This window comes from Centruroides sculpturatus, unplaced genomic scaffold, assembly GCF_000671375.1.
Source record: "Centruroides sculpturatus isolate CEXI.00-Female unplaced genomic scaffold, Cexi_2.0 scaffold232, whole genome shotgun sequence".
In the NCBI taxonomy this organism is placed as follows: Eukaryota; Metazoa; Arthropoda; class Arachnida; order Scorpiones; family Buthidae; genus Centruroides; species Centruroides sculpturatus.
In genome coordinates this window covers 338840-358546 of record NW_019384487.1, presented here as the reverse complement: position 1 = coordinate 358546, position 19707 = coordinate 338840, and the positions used below count along the sequence as shown (strand labels likewise).

The following is a 19707-nucleotide window of genomic DNA, read 5'->3' as shown; positions in this document are numbered from 1 at the left end:
TAAATTTGAAATTACTAGCATTAAATCTTTTACACGTTTAAAAAAAAAGTAGTAAAAAAAATTTTTTTAATGCGAAACTAAAGTGATAAAAATAAGAATATTTAGATAATTTTAAATTTGACGAGGGGGCGCTGTCTTCAGAAGTGTTTTGATTTTGTAAGTGAAGTGTGGTTTAGAGTTGCAGTTGTTTATTTGTAGATTCCTTTTTCATTCGAATTTTTGTAAATTTGTGATGAGAACTCGTAAGTATCACGTTCTCGTCATTAAACTGCCGAATTATTATCACAGAAATGAATAATAACTGTTATAATTCTGTTCTAAATGACGATATTTGAAATTTTAATGCTTGAGACTGGCCAATTCTATCGAAATTGGAAGAATAAATCACTAAATTTGATGTGAAAACTTGAGAAAATTTTAAGTTTAAATGGTTGAATGAATGAATGAAGTTATAAAATATTTAAAAATGAATTTGTTCTAATTTGTTTTCAAATTTCTTAAATGAAAATAAGTTGTTTAGGTACAGTTGCAGCTCTAAATGAGGGAAAGAGGATTCCTTACTCCTCACCATCATCCATCTTCATGAAAAGGCTACTACTCATCCTCATCCAGCTTAATGGAAAGTTTGCATTGAAGCTAGTACCTTTTGAGAGTTTACTTTGTATAGAGATGTTACAAACTCCTTATATGCACAAATTAGAAGTTATTTTTATACTCTTTTCCATTCTCTGTGTAAATTTTAAGGTTTGCCTGCATTTTTTCACATATTTTCCATCTTGACATTAGAAGTGGTTAAAAGTAGGCCAATAGTCATTTTAAATCAGCTGTTATAAGGTGATTGAGAAATTCTCTTAGGGTGCAACTATGCAGATGCGAATTTAGAGCGAGCGAGAGGTTGCGAGCGATTTAGTTTTCGCAAAGGAAAACCATCCACAAATGAGAAGCGAGAAATAACGCTAGCGAGAGCAAATTTCTGGTTCTCGCACATATCTGACAGGTTTTGATATTTATAGCGTCGCGCCTCTTCTCGCCACATATTCTCTCTCGCTCGCGTCTGCATAGTCGCACCCTTAGACTGTCAAATTGGATTATATTAAGTCTGAACTAGGATTGCCACCTTTTGGTATTTGAAAGCAAGGACAATAATCATAATGCGTGCGTGAGAGTCGTAATTGGGGATTCGGGGTGGCAGCCTTTTGCTGTTTAATGCACTATGGGTAAAAAGTTTTCACGAAATGCATTGTGACGAAAATTCTTTTCGTAATCTTCTCTAGGTTTTGTATTTTTGCTTTATAATAACCTTGAATTTGGTTGCAATGACTGACAACTTTTATCTTTAATTTAAAATTTTTTATCGGAATAAATTTTTTTTCACTTAAACAATGTATTTTGAGTGACTTCCCTAGTAAATGGTGGCAAATATGTGGCATTTCTATTTTCCTCCATTTTAGTTTTGTTCAAAAATGCAATTCTTGCAGCACTGAATTGAATTTTTGAAGGATTTAAATGTTTGTAGATTTTACAAATCTTAATTTGATACTTTTAAATATGCTTACTATTGAAGAATTGAAGTGAAATTAGCAGATGTAATGGAGCAGAATGGAATGAGATTATCGTGAAGGTCGCCTGTGTTGGAATGTGGGAGGAAGGGGCAAATTGGATGTCGGGCTATTTACAGTTTTGATGATTGAAATTACAAGATCTATAGTATTTGAAAAATGGGATTTCACAATACTAAATATTGCTTCAAATTGATTTAGAAATTTTTTAAGCAAAATGTTTTGTATAATATATTGCTTTTGGTAATTTAAATATCAAATTTCTAAAGCAAAGAAATTTAGAAGTTTAATGTAAAGAGCATAAATTTTACAACCAAACTTATACTTTAATGGAGTAATAAATACAGCTGGACCTCCAATAATGACCACCTCTAAATGGCAGCCAATATTTTTAAGAATATTTCTTTGTGAAATGCATACAAAATACCACTTACTTCCAAATGACTATTATTTTTCTGTTTCTGTAAGTGGCCATTGTTCAGAGATTTAATTGTGTAATGTTTTTTATAAATTATTGTTTTTTACTAATTGATTTATTTCACAAATATTGCAAACTTCGTAATCAATTAAAACAATATTTAAAAATTAAGAATGATCTTTAAAAATTTGTGATTATTTTAGAAATTGCCTTATCATTCTTATTTAACATCAAAAGGTGATAAAATATCTTTGAAATTGACTATTTGACAGGAATGATTTAGCAGTTTTATTTAATAATTCATGTTTAGTATCAGTTATTACATATATAATACAGAAATTTGCTGAAATTTTGATAGAAAATTGTTTTGCTATTTCTTGGAACAGATTTCACAGTTTTAGTGTATGAGAAATTTAGAATTGCCTCTGCAAGTATTGCATCTGACCTCTGGCTAGGGCTCGGTAATCCTTTCGGGACGAGTGCAATATTTGTTGTAGTGCGAGCATGGTGTTTACCCATATGGTTAGGTTTGTACAATATTGTGGTCTGGTACAACTTTACAAAAAGCTATATTACCTTCAGTTAGATATGGCAATGGTTACTGCTTTTTTGAGAAGTTTCCTTAATGAATATTGTTTTAAACATAAGTTTTTCTTTTGTTTAATAACATAGATAAATATATAAATATAATATAGAAATATCTTTATCAATTAAGTTACATTGTCTTTTAATTGATAACTTTTTATCACTAATATTTAAAAAAAAAAATTCAAGGTTTTGCCAAAGTTTTGTGAATAAAAATTTATTAAAATTGATATCTTTATTTTCTTAGCAGTTCTAATTGTTAGAAAAGGTTTTTAAAATTAGGAGAAATAAAAAGCTTTTAAGTTTCTGGATGATTTTAAAATCACTATTTTAAAAATTTGATTTTTTTCAGTGGTGTTTCTCTACTTCAGAGTGGTTAAAGGTTAGTTCATACTATATTTTTTGGATACTACACGTATTAGTGTATTTGTTTCTGGATTGTGGAGTATTTAGCTGCTCATGATATAAAATATAAGATAATTGAAAATATTCATAGCTTAACCAATGAGAAAATGCTGAAGATGATGAAATAAATTGATCAAATGTAGTTTGTTTCACTTTTTGGCATTCGTTTTTCAAAATATTTAATGTTTTATCATAATTTTTTTATTGTAGAGACATTAATTTTCTTTGACAAATGTTCCTTGGTACTTATCATGTTTGTAAAAGCTTGTCTTCATAACAAAGTTTCCAATTGGTTGTTGGATTGATTAATTGCATATGTCTGGCATACATCTCTCATTGGTTGCTGTATTGGTAATGGTGTCCAAATGTTAACCTATTGGCTACTGGATTACAAGTCTTTCAGCACAGCAAAAAGATTCTGTAACTCTACTATCTGGCATATAACTTTGCTGTCCAATAATGCTTGTTTCTGTGGCAACATTGTGCTGCATTATGCCAAACTAGACAAATACAGTAAGACCCCGCTTAACGCTGATTCAATATAACACGGTCTTCTTGACGCCTAAAAAAAACGCTCAAAATTTACACTGATTTATATTAACGCGGTATTTCATTGATTCATATATAATACGATTATTCCCAAACATGAACCAATCAGCAAAAGGTGGAAATTCGTTGTAGCGCCATACTTTCCTTAAATCTATGTTTGTTTTGTGCAATTTTGGAAAAAATATAACATCATGGATGCCATAGGATATAGTGACTTGGCTTGGCAAAAATTAACTGATAAATGCATGAATGGAGTGTGGAAGAAGTTATGGCTGAAGGTATGCAAGAATTCTCAATGAAAATAGCCTATCGCTGTATTGTTATGCTGATCAAATTGTCAACTTAATTGATACAGGAGATGTAGACGAGCAGGATATTGGGGAGTTCCTGCAGGTTTCTGGTAAGAGCCTTACCAATGATGACTTTAAGAACTGGCAGAACAAGGAATTCATGTAGAACTTGAAAATAGAAATTCTGAAAACGAAGAACCCAAAGAACTTGCTACAGATTTCTTTAGTAAAAGTTTGGTAACAGTAATCAAAATCGTTGATCAAATTGTAGCGAATGATCCAGATTTTGAAAGGAGTGCAAAAGCAAAACGAGGCATTTTGGATGTGATCTTCTGCTACCAACATTTGCTTAAGGAGAGAAAAAAGCGACAAATGAAACTTTACGTCTTTATTGCAAAAAACAATATTTTCAGAAAAGTCAGTGCCTTTATCACAAAAAATGAACTAATTAATATATTATCATACATTCTGTCTACATGTTCATCTCTGTGCATATGTTTGTGTGTTATTTAAATATATATTATTATACAAATTAATATAAAAATAACTTAAAATTAAATTTTTTTAAAAATTTTCGGTTGCGTGTTTCCCTATCCCCATTTACTCTGTTAAAATGGTCTCATTTAATGCTGTTTCGCTTAGCACTTTGTTGTTTAGGAACGCATTCCCTGCTTTAAGTGGGTCTTACTGTATGTATAATGTGAACCATCCTTGACAACTGTTCAGACAATGCAATTTCTTATTTGATCACTTTATTGATATTGTTTGTGACTCGCATGTTGGATCAATGTAGTACAACACATGGGTGAACACAATTGCAGATCATCACTCTTCCTAGCCAAGCTCTCATGATCCTGCAGTATTTATGAATAGATAGAATATGATATCCTTCTTAGTATTTTTGTATGTATGTATGGTTATGCAATAGAACATTTATGTGACTATTTTAAATTGCATTTATGAATTTAGGTGTAGGTTATGTGAAGATTTTATCTTCATTCTAATAATTTTTTGCAGTGTGTTACATTGTGGGTTATATGCATGAAAATACAGTAATTAAGTTGTAAAAATGAATGGTTTAGAGTAAGATTCAGTATAAACTTGCATGCATTATTGGTACATAATTTTAATTTTTACATCAGATAGTAACATTCTAGAATTATTTATAGATAGATCTTTTTGAAATATGATCTTCTTCATTACCTCTGATACAAACTAGAATTATGAGGAATTAGATGAAGTCATGGGAGTGAAGAAGAAAGAAATGACTAATGCAGCTTTTGCCAGAGTAAAAATTTTCCTCAAACTAAGAAGAAATGCCACATCAATTGATTTGAGCAAACTTACAAAAGCACTGTAAAGAACAGCCAGAAGAGATCTGAATTTTTGTAACTTCCCTTGATTCTAAGATACACATCTTTTTTATACTAGTAAAAATTGGTATAAAAGATTTAGTATTGAGGAAATGTGATGTTTATAGCCTTTGGAGCCTTGTATTAATATTATAATGATCACTTATCACAATAACCCGACACTTCTGTACCTATAAATCCTATTATTTTAATTTTAAATGTATTATTTAAATATTCTAATCACTTGCCAGCATATGTTTTCTTTTCCTTTATTACAATTTATTGTTAGTGACTTTATCTATGAAAAATGTTTCACATCCTGAGAAGGAAGTTGGAAATTTTATTACACTTTATCATGCAAAAAACAAACACGACTGTGTACAATAGAAATATTGACAGTTATTTTTCCTTTTACGTTTTCATAACAATTAAACATATTCTAATTGATGCTATAATGGCATAAATATTAACAGAAAATTGAATTTATTATGCTTTATTTAATTATTTAATACTGTTATAAGATATGTAAAATTAGATATGTCAAATTAAATTTACAGCTTTTAATTAAAATAAAATACACATTGCAGTACAGAATGGAATAAAGCTGTATTATTATTACATTTATACAGCACGATGTACTGATTCTTGTTTAGCAGTAACGATATTATGTTTGAAGAGCATGTGTGTAGTTTTACTATTGTAATTATTGTACTAGTATTTGGCAAGCAGGAAATTTGTCGTGTTTAACAATTACTTTCAAAATTTATCAAATATATGTCTGAATGTCTCAAACTATCCTCGGCTAAAAATCTAAGAATGATTTTAAGCTGAGGATGGTCAGATTTTGACTAAAAACATTTTAATTTAATAAAAAGCCACCTTCTTGAAATTAGCAGTAATTTATTTTTTACTGAACCTGTATTTGTTTCTGTATGTTGCTAGTGAATCTTCTAACCAAAGATTTTTAAGGTATAGTGATAAATATAAAAGATTTTACAAATATTATCTAGATTAAATTATTAACGTAAGACATTTTTTTTAATCTTAAGTTAGATGATATAAAAAATAACGCTGTTACAATTAGCAATGGTTATTTTTAAATGTAACATCTAACTACACAATACAATTTAAGTGTGTGTTGGTGTAATAAAAATAGTGTTGCTTTATTTTGTACTTGTTATTTATAGTGCATTTGGTTTAGGTTTTTAAAAATGTTATAGGATGCTTGTGGGAAAAAGTAATTTTTACTGACGATTTATAGAAGCTTTTGTAAAAATTCTTATTTTTTCTCATAAGCATCATCTATATTTGTAGAATATAAGATACTAAGTTTTTATTCAACAAAAAATTATTACTATATAAATTGTCTTACAAAAGAGAGAAGTTAAGAATATTAAGTGTTGGTTTTTTATGTGATTTTAGATGTAGGCAACTTGGACTTTTGTGTAGGGTCTCCTGTTCTGTTCGTAGGAGTCTGACATGTGCAAATGCGTACTTGTTATTCAGTATTGTCAAGGTCATTTTACATTATATAAACTTATATAAAAAACTCAGGAAAACCACATTTCCTATAAAATTACTCCATGTACAACTATACTGTTCAGTTTATAATTAAAATATGGAGTTTAAAGTGTAATAAAATCATTTATTATAATATTCATATTCATTTATAATTAAAATCCAGCTGGCATGGTGTTTAACATAGTGTGATGTTGGGCTGTTGGATTCATATTTTGCATTTGGATATTCATTTATTTTTTGACCTTGTAAGTTAAACTCAAACTAACAAAACACATTAACAGAACTAAAGTGATCTAATGACAAATAAGTTTCCATTCTAAAGTTATTAAAGATATCAGGTCTGGACTTTGTATGCATAAGATAATATGCATACAAATATTGTCTTATAACTGCATATTGTTTAAGCTAGCTGGCTACAAAAGACCCTAAACTACAGTTGTCAACTCCAACATTGACTCAGTAGTAACTTTCACCCAAGGTAAAATAATTTTTTCCACCCCTGCTTCCAGAACAGTTGACAACAGAGAGCAATTCTAGCACTAACACTTGTGTTTGAACTATTTATAAACAATTTTAAAATACTTCCACAGGACTTCATTATATTTGGCTTATTATTTTTATTTATTTTTTTCTCCTTTCGAACATTTCTGATGCTCGTTTTGCTGTTTGAGACAGTTGCATCATTTCTTCACCCATTGAGCTGGCCATAGTCAGTTCCATAAGAATTTATTTTTGAGCATTATACTATGATCAGAAACTCCAGCTTAATTTATTCTTGATGTCATTTCATCTCTAATAACAAGTACTTGTGATCATTTACAGTTACTTGCAAACAAAAAAATTTAACAGGATTAGTAACTAAATAATAGAAATTATTATTTGTGATGAACTATCATTTTTCTATAAGTAGAAATTCTGGTACTTTTCAGTTAATGGGATGCTAGTGGATATGTACAGCAAGGGTATGATTCAAACTCTAAATGAGGAGTTTCACACCACCACGGAATTGTTGCCCCATTGCGTGATAACCATCTCTGAAGGTCAGTTATTAACATGTATCAGTCTATCACCTATTCTACATGCTTCACATGTTGACCTGCACCTTGATGCCCTGGTGAGGGTAAGCCCCCCACACCCCCTACAACTATATAACATCAAGTACTCAACAAACAGTTAAGTGGGATACTCAAAGCTGACAGTTGTGTGGGCTAAATTGTTAATCGTGATAGACTTCTGGCATCCTGTTAAATGTAAAGACTGAAATTCTTTATATATTCTTTATCGACACAGATTTTGTTCAAATGTCTCAAACCATCCGCTGCTAAAAATCTTAGAATGATTTTAAGTTGAGGATGGTCAGATTTTGACTAAAAACATTTTAATTTAATAAAAAGCCACCTTCTTGAGATTAGCAGTAATTTATTTATGTACAAAATAAGTGCTTAAGTTATAGTCGGGTGCATATTTGGACAAATAGAATAACTGTGCAGAATTCATGATGGAATAGAGTAAAACTAATATAATGAAAATACATTGTTCACTATACTGGAGTATAATTATAAACTGTTCTTATTCATATCACCATAAAATAATATAAACTGCAATTACTATATCAATGAAAACATCTTAGAGCTAATATATAATTTTTAAAAGATTCCAATGCCATAGTGTTAAATAGGGTGAAAGCAATTTTTACGTAATTTTAAATGTGGAAGAGCTTTTAAATAAATATCAATTCTTCTTATATTTGTTTGTGATATACAAAGGTTTTACTAGTATGACCCTAAATTTGTAGATTTTTAAACAAATTGTGCCACTAGATCAAAATACAAATTTAGATATAAATTTTTGTAGATAATTGTACAGTTTTTCAACTTTCCTGATTGTATTACAATTATTTCTATATTATGTGATTAAAATTAAGTTTTAAATATTCTCTACAAAAGTTTTAAAAATAATTCCTGTAAATAAATATTACTCATCATTGATTTTTCATATTTTTAATGTATATACAGTAGAACCCCTCTAGTCTGTCACTCCGGTTAATCCGACCATAGTCGGAGTCGAGAAACTTGTCCCGACTCACCGTCCGTGGCGTTTTCCTGTGTTCGTTACAGTATATGTTTTACGTTGTGTGTACAGTACATGTACAGTTTTGTGCGTGTTTTTAACATGTCAGGAGTGAAACGTAAACACGTTACTCTTTCATTAAATGAAAAATTAGCAGTGCTACAAAGACTGGACAAAGGGGAAGATTGTTTATTTTACTTTTTTCTGATAATCCGACCTTTTTTGCGTTCCGACCATACCCCAGTCCCAAAGGTGACGGATTAGAGGGGTTCTACTGTAATTAATATATTGCCATAAGTAACATTATCTTTTGTTGATTTTTTTTTCTTCACAGTAATTTAACAAGATGGCAGGAAGAATTCAAAAACTGGTAGCTATTGGAGGAAGTAGTATTCTTACGTATTACGGAATATCATATTATCTAGAAAAAGTAAGTACTTAGTAGCGTTAATTGTAATTTTTTTGTATGTAAACAGTAGTTTGGCAACAAAAATTCAAGGTATAGAATATTAAATAGAAAAGAAGAATTTATGCTCATTTTTTATTTACTTTAACTGCTGATTATAATTAAGATTCTATATCTTATTTAATTATTGCATGTGCAGTTTTCTATTAATGCTGCAAAAATTGTAAAGTTAACAAATCAAATTTGTAACAACAAATTTTGTTAAATGAGGATTTTGTTTCTGTGTTTAGGCATTTTTTTAACATGTTTTTTGTTGTCTTTTGGAATGTTTATGCATTTTCACAATAGGGTGAACACAAATTAATTTGTATCAAAGCTGTGAAGAAGAGTTATGAAGAATATTTATAGTTTATTGGTTTCTGTACTAGAAAATTTTATGAAAGTGGTGATTTTCACAGAAGTGACCACAAGAATGATTATAAATTAGTTAAATATGGATTTGTAGGATAGAATTTCTTTTAACTTTTAACAAACTACATACATTGTGTTGCTGTTTCTTGTGAGCTGTAATTAACAGCATTGATTTCTTTATGAATTTAGCCAATTTGCTTTGTATTGTATGCTATTGATTTTGTTAAATTGTCTGATGGTTTTGTTGATTGTTGTTTTATGTAATAATTGAGGCAGAGTGTTAATGAAGCCTCTTCTATGTGGCTTACAGAAATGTTTGTTCTCAAAATCTGTTTGATAGATTTTGATTAAACTTTGCCATTTTCCATTAATTGTTATGAGGAATCCAAAAATGTAATAAAGAAAAGGGGGTCTATGACTTTGTTTTTGAGATATAAGATTGTTTCACGAGCATGCGCAACAAAGCAATATCGTGCAACTTTGTCACATGATGTCCCAAGGTCACATGTCTTCTATGTGGTTTATAGAATTGAATTTGTCCTCAAAATTTGATGGGCTGATTTTGATAAAACTTTGTCATTGGTTGAAATGAATCTAGAAATGAAATAAATGTAGAAAACAGGAGTCTTTGATTTCATTATTGATATAAAATGGGGTCAAAGTGACAATGTTAGTCCTTGAGCATGCCTAATAGAATTTAGCATGCTCAAGGAGCTGCTAAATTCTATTAGGCATACAATTCTGTTTTTTTTTTTTTTTAATTTGACCCTCCAATAGAATTTAGGGGTCGAATAAAAAACAGCATTGCATTGCATGTGCCTAACAGAAAATTGATTCAAAACAGATCACAAGAACAAGCAATTGGCATCAATTGGTTTTATTCATATACGGCAACGTGACTTATAGGCAATCTGCCAAAGGGGAATATTTCTTGGGAGGTCTTTTGTAGGAAACTGGTCTTCTGTTTAGGATTTACTAATGTGAATAAAACAAATATGGCATTCAAAATTTTGTTTGTAAAGCATGATGTTCAAAACCCAAAGTGTTTGACTGTAGCTGTTTTAAAATGTTATAACTAATATTTATTATATATGCAAATAACCAAAAAAAAGTGACTTCGCTTGTTTCATTTCCGTATTGTTGAAGAATTATGTTAATACTATAACCTTTATTTCCTACTGATTTACTAGAATATATGAAAATATTTTATGTACTTTCTGATTCTAGCTTATAATAAAGTTGTAAATGTCAATTTTTTATACTGTCAGCTGTCAATTATTGTTAATTATTGATAACTGTTTAGTACTATCTTTGGATTTGTTGCTACATATGATTACCATGTTTATGTAACTGTGCTAAACTGTAGTTAGGCTGGATTGTATTGAAATGCTTCTTTCCTTTTTGTAGGTTCACTTTGTGATAATGGTCTTATTTTTGAATGTTATGGGAATTGTTGGCATATAATTTGCTTTTATGTATATAGTGGTCTTTATAGTTTGTACTGGTTCGACACTTCTAATGAAATTTTTGTGTTACTGATTGATGTATATGACAGAGACTGATGTACAGTACATATATGTCTATTGTCAGTCACTAGTTTTTTGTTGCATATATGGTTGGCAAAATAGACACAATTGAGATTAATGTGATAAACTAATCTGTAAACAAGTGCATTTTTTTTACAGTACAGTGCATGCATGATGTATACATACAAAATTCAGTAATCCAGTGATCTGCTTTAGTCCAACACCTTCCAGTCCAACATATGTTAGGTTTTATTTTTTAGATTTTCCCATAAAGATGTTGAATGTTTTCATGTTTGTAAATATATTTTTATTTTGTTCTAATAAAGCACTGTTCTGTTTTAGTTTGTATATAGTCTTAAATTTATCTTTAAAATAATATTGTAGAAAGAATTAGCCTACATCACTGATTAATATTATAATACAGTTATGAAATGCATGAACGTAAAACTAAGAGAAAGTAGTTTGCTTTATCTTCTCTTAAGACAGAAAGGTTTTATTTTTTTTCTCAGTAGAATATAATAAAATATACCAATATTTTAATGTGAGATCTGGGATACCCCCTTTCCAGTGGGAAGGTTTAGATTAACAAATGGTAGTGACTAATAAACATGTGGGAGATTAAACAACATTTAAACAATGACATGAGAGAAATAAACTGTTATCCAAGTTGTCACCATCCCATGACAAAATCTTATGGCTGCCCACCAGACGTGTCTTGTGACAGAGAATCACTTGATGAAATTCTCACACTAGGTGGGAAACTGTCTGGGATAAAAAGGTGGCACCAAAGGTTCAGGGTGAACTCCTCCATACACCGAAGACTCCCGCCATTCTCCAGGCCTACTCGTCTCTCCGAACATCTCCATTGAACTCGGTCTCCAGAGAAGTCTCCCTACCACTTACCTCGACCAGATCAGGACACATCAGGTTATCTTCCTGAGGTATTCTACTTGATAGATTTATGTAAACTCACTCTCTCATTGTATTAGTTGCTAAGTAGCTAGCTTTGTAACCTCTTTATAGGTATTTAATTCCTTTATGTTACTTATTAAATTTGTTGTTTAACTGGTGTCGATATCAGTTATTGCAAGGACAGGCCAGTCACCTGTCAATTCACTTGCGACCCCTCTGCCACTGGATAACCCAAATAAACACCATCCAATGACCAAGTGAACAGACTTCACAAGTTTGATGCCAGAAAAGGGGTTTAGATCATTCACCTCTAACCCCCTCAGATTCTCACATTGATATATTTTTAAATCAGTGCAAATCTAACACCATAATGAATTTGTAAATTTTTCGTTTTAAAGACTTGTTTTTTGTTTCATTTTACTTTATTAAGAAAAGATTTCAATATTGAGGAAAATCAAGAAGGAAATTTTCATTTAGGCTATAGTCATGTAGACAAGTTATTTTCTGGTACAATATGTTAGTGTGAGTGAACAAATGTGATGTCAGGTTATGGTGTTTATTAGTTTCTCATTTCTTGTTCATTCAGNTGAAGAAGAGAGAGAAACAGACCACCTAGGACATGTTTTTCAAGAAGCCAGCTGCCAAAAAACAAAGGATGGAACAAGAGGAGTTGACCCTGCAAACTTCAGTAGCCTCTCCTGAATCTGACTCTAATTAAAAAACAATAAAAAGAGACCTGCTGCAATGTGTAAAAAGTCTGTATCTGTATGAATGTGTGAAGAAAGTGTTTGTTCATGTAGACAAGTTATTTTCTGGTACAATATGTTAGTGTGAGTGAACAAATGTGATGTCAGGTTATGGTGTTTATTAGTTTCTCATTTCTTGTTCATTCAGTAGCATGAATTTTTCCATGATATCATGAATTTTTGTTTGAATGTGTAGAAAGAAAAAAGATTGACATAACATTTACTATCTCTGTTTTGATGAGTTTTTTTTTGTTTATTATATATTTTGGGATAAGTTGTAACTAAATTTTTCTCTAAGAAAGCTTGAATCATTTTTTTTCTTGCTCATATATGTTGAAAAAGCCATGTTTGAATCACATGTACATATCAAAGACGAGGTATAGAGCCAATGCGAAACTGCAGTATAAAGGGAGAATTAAAATTGCAATAGAAATCAAACTAGATATGATAAAATCTTGCTCTGAGTCTGTAAAATATTCACACACGCATGATTTTGCTTTGCAGGAGAGAGATTGCTACAAACTTATGGCTCTCTATTGTTTTTGCATATGCATAACCATAGCCTTAGATTCTTCTCTAAGCTTTACCTTCTCTGCTGATTCATCAAACACATTCAATATGATCAAAATATAATGGCTGTGAAAATTAATTTTATGCTTTCTGAAAGTCATACAACTAACTAGAAATGTTTAAAAACTTAATGATAAAAATAATTATCCTCAATAAATTTTAATAAATTGTTAGAAATCTCTGTAGTTAACTTAATAACTAATATATTTGCATATTGGATTATAATTCAAAATTTTAATTAAATCTTTTTAACTATGAAACAATAATTTTTGTGTGTTTTGATGGTTTAATTGATTTTGCAGCAAACAAAGGCTGACGAGGTAAGAATCAACATTACGACTTGATTCTGTAATATATTTATCTTACATGTATTATTTTGTTTGTTTGATTAGAAATCAGTGAAAGCAGATTATCAGGAACATTATGATAATACTCAACAACTATTTAAGTCTACCAGACCGCTTCCCACTCGACGCGACTTGCTGAAATCCCTGAAAGAGACACCAGAATTTGATGTTTTGGTCATCGGAGGTGGTGCAACTGGTTGCGGAGTTGCTTTGGATGCAATCACGAGAGGTTTGCTGTTTTATTAATAAATTATTGAAACTAAAAGTTGTATAATCATAATTTAAATTGAGTGTCTTTTATAATCATATTTTTCTGTCTTAAAAGAAATATCATCATCATTGCAATAAGTTGCCATTAGATTCCTATAACATCTTTCTGCTCTGTTGGCATTGAAAGGGTCTTTTGTTCTGAACACAAGTTTGACTAGCCTATGACAGAGCAGCCAGATGGTGAAGGATGGGCTCAGTATGTCAAGTTGACATACCTGAGATAAATCTCATAAAAATTTTGATTCAGCTCCTCTAAAATCATTTTGACATACTGAGATTTATATATCTCTCAGAATGGGTGATATATATTATGTCAATAATCTTACCATCAATGTTAGTTTAACATATAGTTTTCTTAAATATTTTTTATTGTAATATATTAAATGTTACTTATATTCTTTAGGCTTAAATACTGCACTAGTAGAAATGGATGACTTTTCATCTGGCACAAGCAGCCGAAGTACAAAGTTAATACATGGAGGTGTAAGATATTTACAGAAAGCCATCTTAAATTTTGACATGGAACAAGTGAGTTTTATAACATCATTGCAATTAATCTTAAATTTATTCATTTTACTTATTTATTAATAATAATATACAGTGGTGCCTTGTATAATGTACGCTGCGAACAATGGACTTTCTGTTTGGCTGTTATGTGACTCGAGCAATGGACTGGCTGCGAACAACGGATTTTCCATAGCCAGTCACGTGAGGCGAACAACATTTCCACGAACAAGTTGCGAATGATGTTTCCACTCTTGCCGTTGCCAATGACAATCTACTATTCTTAGAATATATTAGTATTATTAGAATATATTACATATCTGAAGTACAGAGCTCCTGTTGGGATTCGGCTTGCTCCCTTGTTTATTACATACATCACCTCAGTGCAAGGTATTTACATTTATTGAAGTGTTGTGCAAATCATTGCTTCTGAAAAACCAAAAAGGTGATTTCAATTGAAACAAAGCAAGAAATCAGAGAGTGGAAATTAATCAAGTAACTAACACCTTATTCATTGCCAAGAGAGTTTATTAAAAACTAACGTTTTCGATCTATGGAGTAGAAATGGATCTATGGAGTGAAAGTTGACAAAAACTTTGTTGTCAAATGGGGAGAGGTTCAGGAGTTTACCAATACTCATTATCCAAACAGCTGAGGCCAACAGGATCAATGATCTCTACAATGACATCCTTGCCCGTCATTTCCGACAGGTGTTGAATAAGCGAGAGAAACAGACCACCTAGGACATGTTTTTCAAGAAGCCAGCAGGGAAAAAAACAAAGGATTTAACAAGAGGAGTTGACCCTGCAAGCTTGGATAGCCTCTCCTGAATCTGACTCTGATTAAAAAACAATAAAGAGACTTGCTGCAATGTGTAAAAAGTCTGTATCTTTATGAATGTGTAAAGAAAGTGTTCGTTTACCTCCTCTTCACAACATCTGACCACCTGGCATAATTGGTGACTGCTCCATTTTCATTTTTTTTACGGTACAGTACAGTTATTTTATGCTGCGGAACGAATTATATGTTTTAACATGTATTTCTATGGGAAAATGCGTTTTGCATAATGGACTTTTCACTTAACGGACGTGCACTTGGAACGGATTAAGTACGTTATACGAGGCACCACTGTACATTGTGAGTCGGTCCATCCATAGTGGGCACAGTTATGGTCAACTACATAACCTTTAATGTGCTTGTTTTGGGATGACTAATCAATCACATTAAATAAGATATTAACAAAGAATTTCAAACAAAACAAATTTATGCTCTTTAGTTATCTTTTTTTGTTGTGGGGATGCAAAGTTCACAAGTTCTTTTCTTGATAAACAGTCATTTAAATATAAAAATTTATTTACTGTTTATATACAGCATAATCTTGCCAAAACAAATGTTATCAATTTCACAAATTCATAAGCAATGACACTTTGTGGAGAGGAGTCAAGAAACTTGACTCACTTGTATCACCAAAAACTCAATTTTACTGAATCTGTCTCCTATTTGAGACATCAGCTAACTGTCTTCTTAATAAGATCAATTTGTGATTTACTCTTAGTTGCCATGCCCTAAAGCTAATTGGAACTTTGCCAACCATTTCAATATTCTTGGATACTTCAAATTTTGTTGCCTGACTTTGTTTCATTTTCATCCTAAGGAAACTCCATATGTGAAGATTGCCTTGGCACTATTTTTGAGTAAATACATCAATAACCGAATCTGTTCCTTTCTTAAGCTTAGACTTTCTTTTTTTGTTCTTGAAAAACTCTAATGTGATTCTCTAATTCTACAAAAATCCCTGTACAGAACTTGTCATGCAGCTTGTTCCTAAATATTGTATTCTACAAATCAAGCTTGTTCAACTCTGTCTGTCATTATTTTTAGAATCCTAACAATCGGGCCCACTCATAATGGGCACGATTGTGGTCAATTATTTATAGCCTTGTGTTGACTAATCAATGAGACGAATATATTAAGAAAGATGATTTCTTTGATAGCATGTACAAATGTGAAAATTGTGTGTACAATGCATTTAATTATCTAATATGTAGATTATACTAATCATTAAAGTTGATGTAACAAGTAAGGTCAATCGTACTCAAGACAATAAAAAAGTGTCATACAAATTATTAATGAATTCAGGATTCTTACTGGAAATTTAATTATTAATTTTTAATTAAATTTGTTTCTCTAAATAATTAAAATGTTGTTATATTTTGATAATTGAATTTATATATTTCAGTATCGCATGGTAAAAGATGCGTTACAAGAAAGAGCAAATTTACTTTACATAGCACCTCATCTTTCTTCTTCGATGCCCATTATGCTTCCTCTTTATAGGTAAATATTTTATAATTTTAGATGAAATTAACTTAATTTTTAACTTTTTCTAGTTTAAAATGTTACATATGCAAATTTTTATATAAATCTATTTTTTTCCTCCTCATAAATATTTCAACATAGATTTCTGTTTATTTACCATTATTTAATCAGCATTCAGTAGTTAATACTTTGTTTCAACATACGATACGAGAAATATTAATTTACTAAGTTACAATTTTATATCCCATAATTAGTATAGTTTAGGTTTTATTCCCTTTCTATTATGCACAGTGATTGATCAGATTCAGCCAAAATGGACAAATTTATGGCTGTCCTTATAACCTGAAATTGCTTGTCTCTCTTGTTAATCCAATCACTTGAGAAAATGATTTACATCAGGATGATTTTTAATGTATATTTAGGGTTGTAAATTCTTACGCAAGTAAAGGTATTTGTGACAAGCAGAATTGAGACCTGAATTGCACCTTTTTGTGTAACACTCTTGAAACAAGCTTGGTCCAAATGAAAAGAAATTTGAGAATTTTAATGATATTTCTGAACTTTCTATGTTAGTTTAAAAGTTATTCCAAAGCTAGATTTACAGAGTTATCTGGATCCTTGATTATTTATGGGTTGGTTCATTGGTTACACTGCATGGCTACATCCTTTGAACATTAGTACAACCAGTATTCAGTGTTTTGTTCAGTCAGATTTGTGCTTCACCAATGGAGAGTTTGTGTAATCTTCACATGTCTAACACCTAAATGAGCCAGTTTCTCACAAAGTCCTCCCAGGAAGCACCCCCTCTTGGCAAATTGACCATTGTCCATTCCATCAATCCAATCTAATTTATGGACAATTAAGATTTTAGCCATTTCAATTTCTTGTCCAAGCTTGCTAGTCTCATTATCCATCAGAATCGTCTGTAATCAATCATCTTATTTTTACTTTAAGTTAAAAAAAAATATTTAATTGATTTATGGATTCACTTGACTTCTATTCAGATTACGTAGTTTTGCACCAATATTTTAGTTATGGAAATTAATTTAATGAGTAAATTTTTTTAAAAAATAAAATAAATTATTTATTTTTTTAAAGTGATAAATTTGAAAATGAAGATGATAAATTTCAGTGATTTAATTATAGGTGGTGGCAAGTACCCTACTATTGGGTTGGCATCAAAGTTTACGATTTTGTCGCCGGAAATCGTCGACTAGATTCCAGCTATTATTTAAGCAGAAGCAAAGCACTAAATTTGTTTCCTATGTTAAAGAAGGAAAAACTTTTTGGAGCAATTGTTTATTATGATGGTAATAACTTCATTAATAAATTGTTTTTAAATTTTTAGTGGAAATCTTGTAATATATCATGTAAGATGATTTCTTTCAAATTTGTTCTCATAGTCCAAAGTTTTTATAAGGAACATTACAAATGGATCCAATTAAAACTGATATATGAGTTTTTTAATTAAGAAAAAACAAACTTTCAAATGATACACATCATCAGAAGGCAACAATGTGTATGTTGAAAGCTCTGGTGTTTTTTTTAAACTGTTTTACTGCAATAAGTTTGATAAAATATAATTAATTCAATTCAAAGTTGAAGATATAATAATTGACTTTGCAACTTTAGTTTCATTTTATAAAAAAATTTAATAAATTACCTCTTTAATTTATTTTGGTGTTTTTCTATATTTGTGCAAGCTTTTAATATAAATTAATGTGTTTTTTTATAGTAATAAATGCCTTTTATAATTTAAAAATGTTAAATTTTATTATTATTAGTTTGTTTTTATTTAAAAATTTTAAGTAATTTATTTAAAATCCTTAACATTATGACTGAATGCAAAAAAACCTGACTTATTGAAAGACTAATCATTTAAAACTAATTTTAGAAATATCTGTATGCATTACAGGCCAGCACAATGATGCTCGTATGAATTTGGCCATAGCTTTAACTGCAATAAAGTATGGAGCTACCCTAGCAAATCATGTTATGGTCACTGGAATAAATAAAACAAAGGATTGCGATGACAAAGATAAAATATGTGGAGTTCACTGCGTAGACATTTTAACAGGTGAGTTTTAATATAAGTAGTAGGCTTCTGCTGCTAGATTGTGGCACTATCAAAATTAAGATAATTTAAATTTTTTATGACAAATAGGAGAAGAATTTAATGTCCGTGCCAAAACTGTCATCAATGCAACTGGCCCATTTATCGACAGAATAAGACACATGGACAATCCTTCACTATCCTGTATATGTCAACCAAGTTCTGGAGTTCACATCACACTTCCTGAATATTACAGGTAGGTTATTACATAAAATTCATAATATATTGTTATTGTTTTATAAAATTATTATTCTTTAAAAATGTTATAGTAGAAAAAAAGAGGTTTGAAATTCAATGTTATAACTAGCTTTTCATCTGTCCTGTGCAAGGTTTTATTTTTGTGGGAGAAAATAATAATAAAAATATTTATAAGTATGTATAGAAGAAATATACAAGGTTATTTACATATATTTATAAATGAAAGTTTTACTACAGTATATTTGACAGTTTTTGTCAATTTCATTTTAATGTCCCTCTTCATCCTAGGCCCTGTCTGTATACCTATTACACCTACCTAGTTATGACACTAAATTTTTAATACAGTAGTCCCTTGATAATCTGACAGGTATGGGACCAAAGGTGTGTCAGATTACCGAAAATAATTACATATTTCGCATTGTTTTGCTAGCAGTAACTTACAATATTCTCTACTCCAACTGTTCGAACAGAACTGCTCACATAAAACACACAAAATGTGTGTCATCGTGTAAAAATTGGATGGGGAGATTCACATCGCGACATGCTTCTGTTCAAGCAGACACGTAACGGGGACGGGTATCTTGACGGGAGGTGCGTCGGACTACTGAGCATGTCGGATTAAAAAACGTCGGACTA

General features: G+C 30.5%; 1 protein-coding gene across 5 annotated transcripts in view; it reads left to right on the top strand.

Moving 5' to 3' along the window:
• Window positions 1-111: 111 nt before the first annotated feature.
• Window positions 112-19707, top strand: part of LOC111621625 (glycerol-3-phosphate dehydrogenase, mitochondrial-like) — a 36863-nt gene continuing 17267 nt past the window's right edge. For 2 of the 5 annotated variants that reach the window (XM_023363827.1, XM_023363826.1), the window contains exons 1-6: window positions 122-242; window positions 9084-9179; window positions 13623-13640; window positions 13713-13896; window positions 14341-14465; window positions 16681-16778. In XM_023363827.1, coding sequence (XP_023219595.1) covers window positions 9096-9179; window positions 13623-13640; window positions 13713-13896; window positions 14341-14465; window positions 16681-16778 — 509 coding nt within the window. In that variant the 5' untranslated portion in view covers window positions 122-242; window positions 9084-9095. Of the gene's footprint in view, window positions 243-9083; window positions 9180-13622; window positions 13641-13712; window positions 13897-14340; window positions 14466-16680; window positions 16779-19707 lie in introns of all 5 variants that reach the window. The other 3 variants (XM_023363828.1, XM_023363830.1, XM_023363829.1) reach the window with 3 other exon arrangements.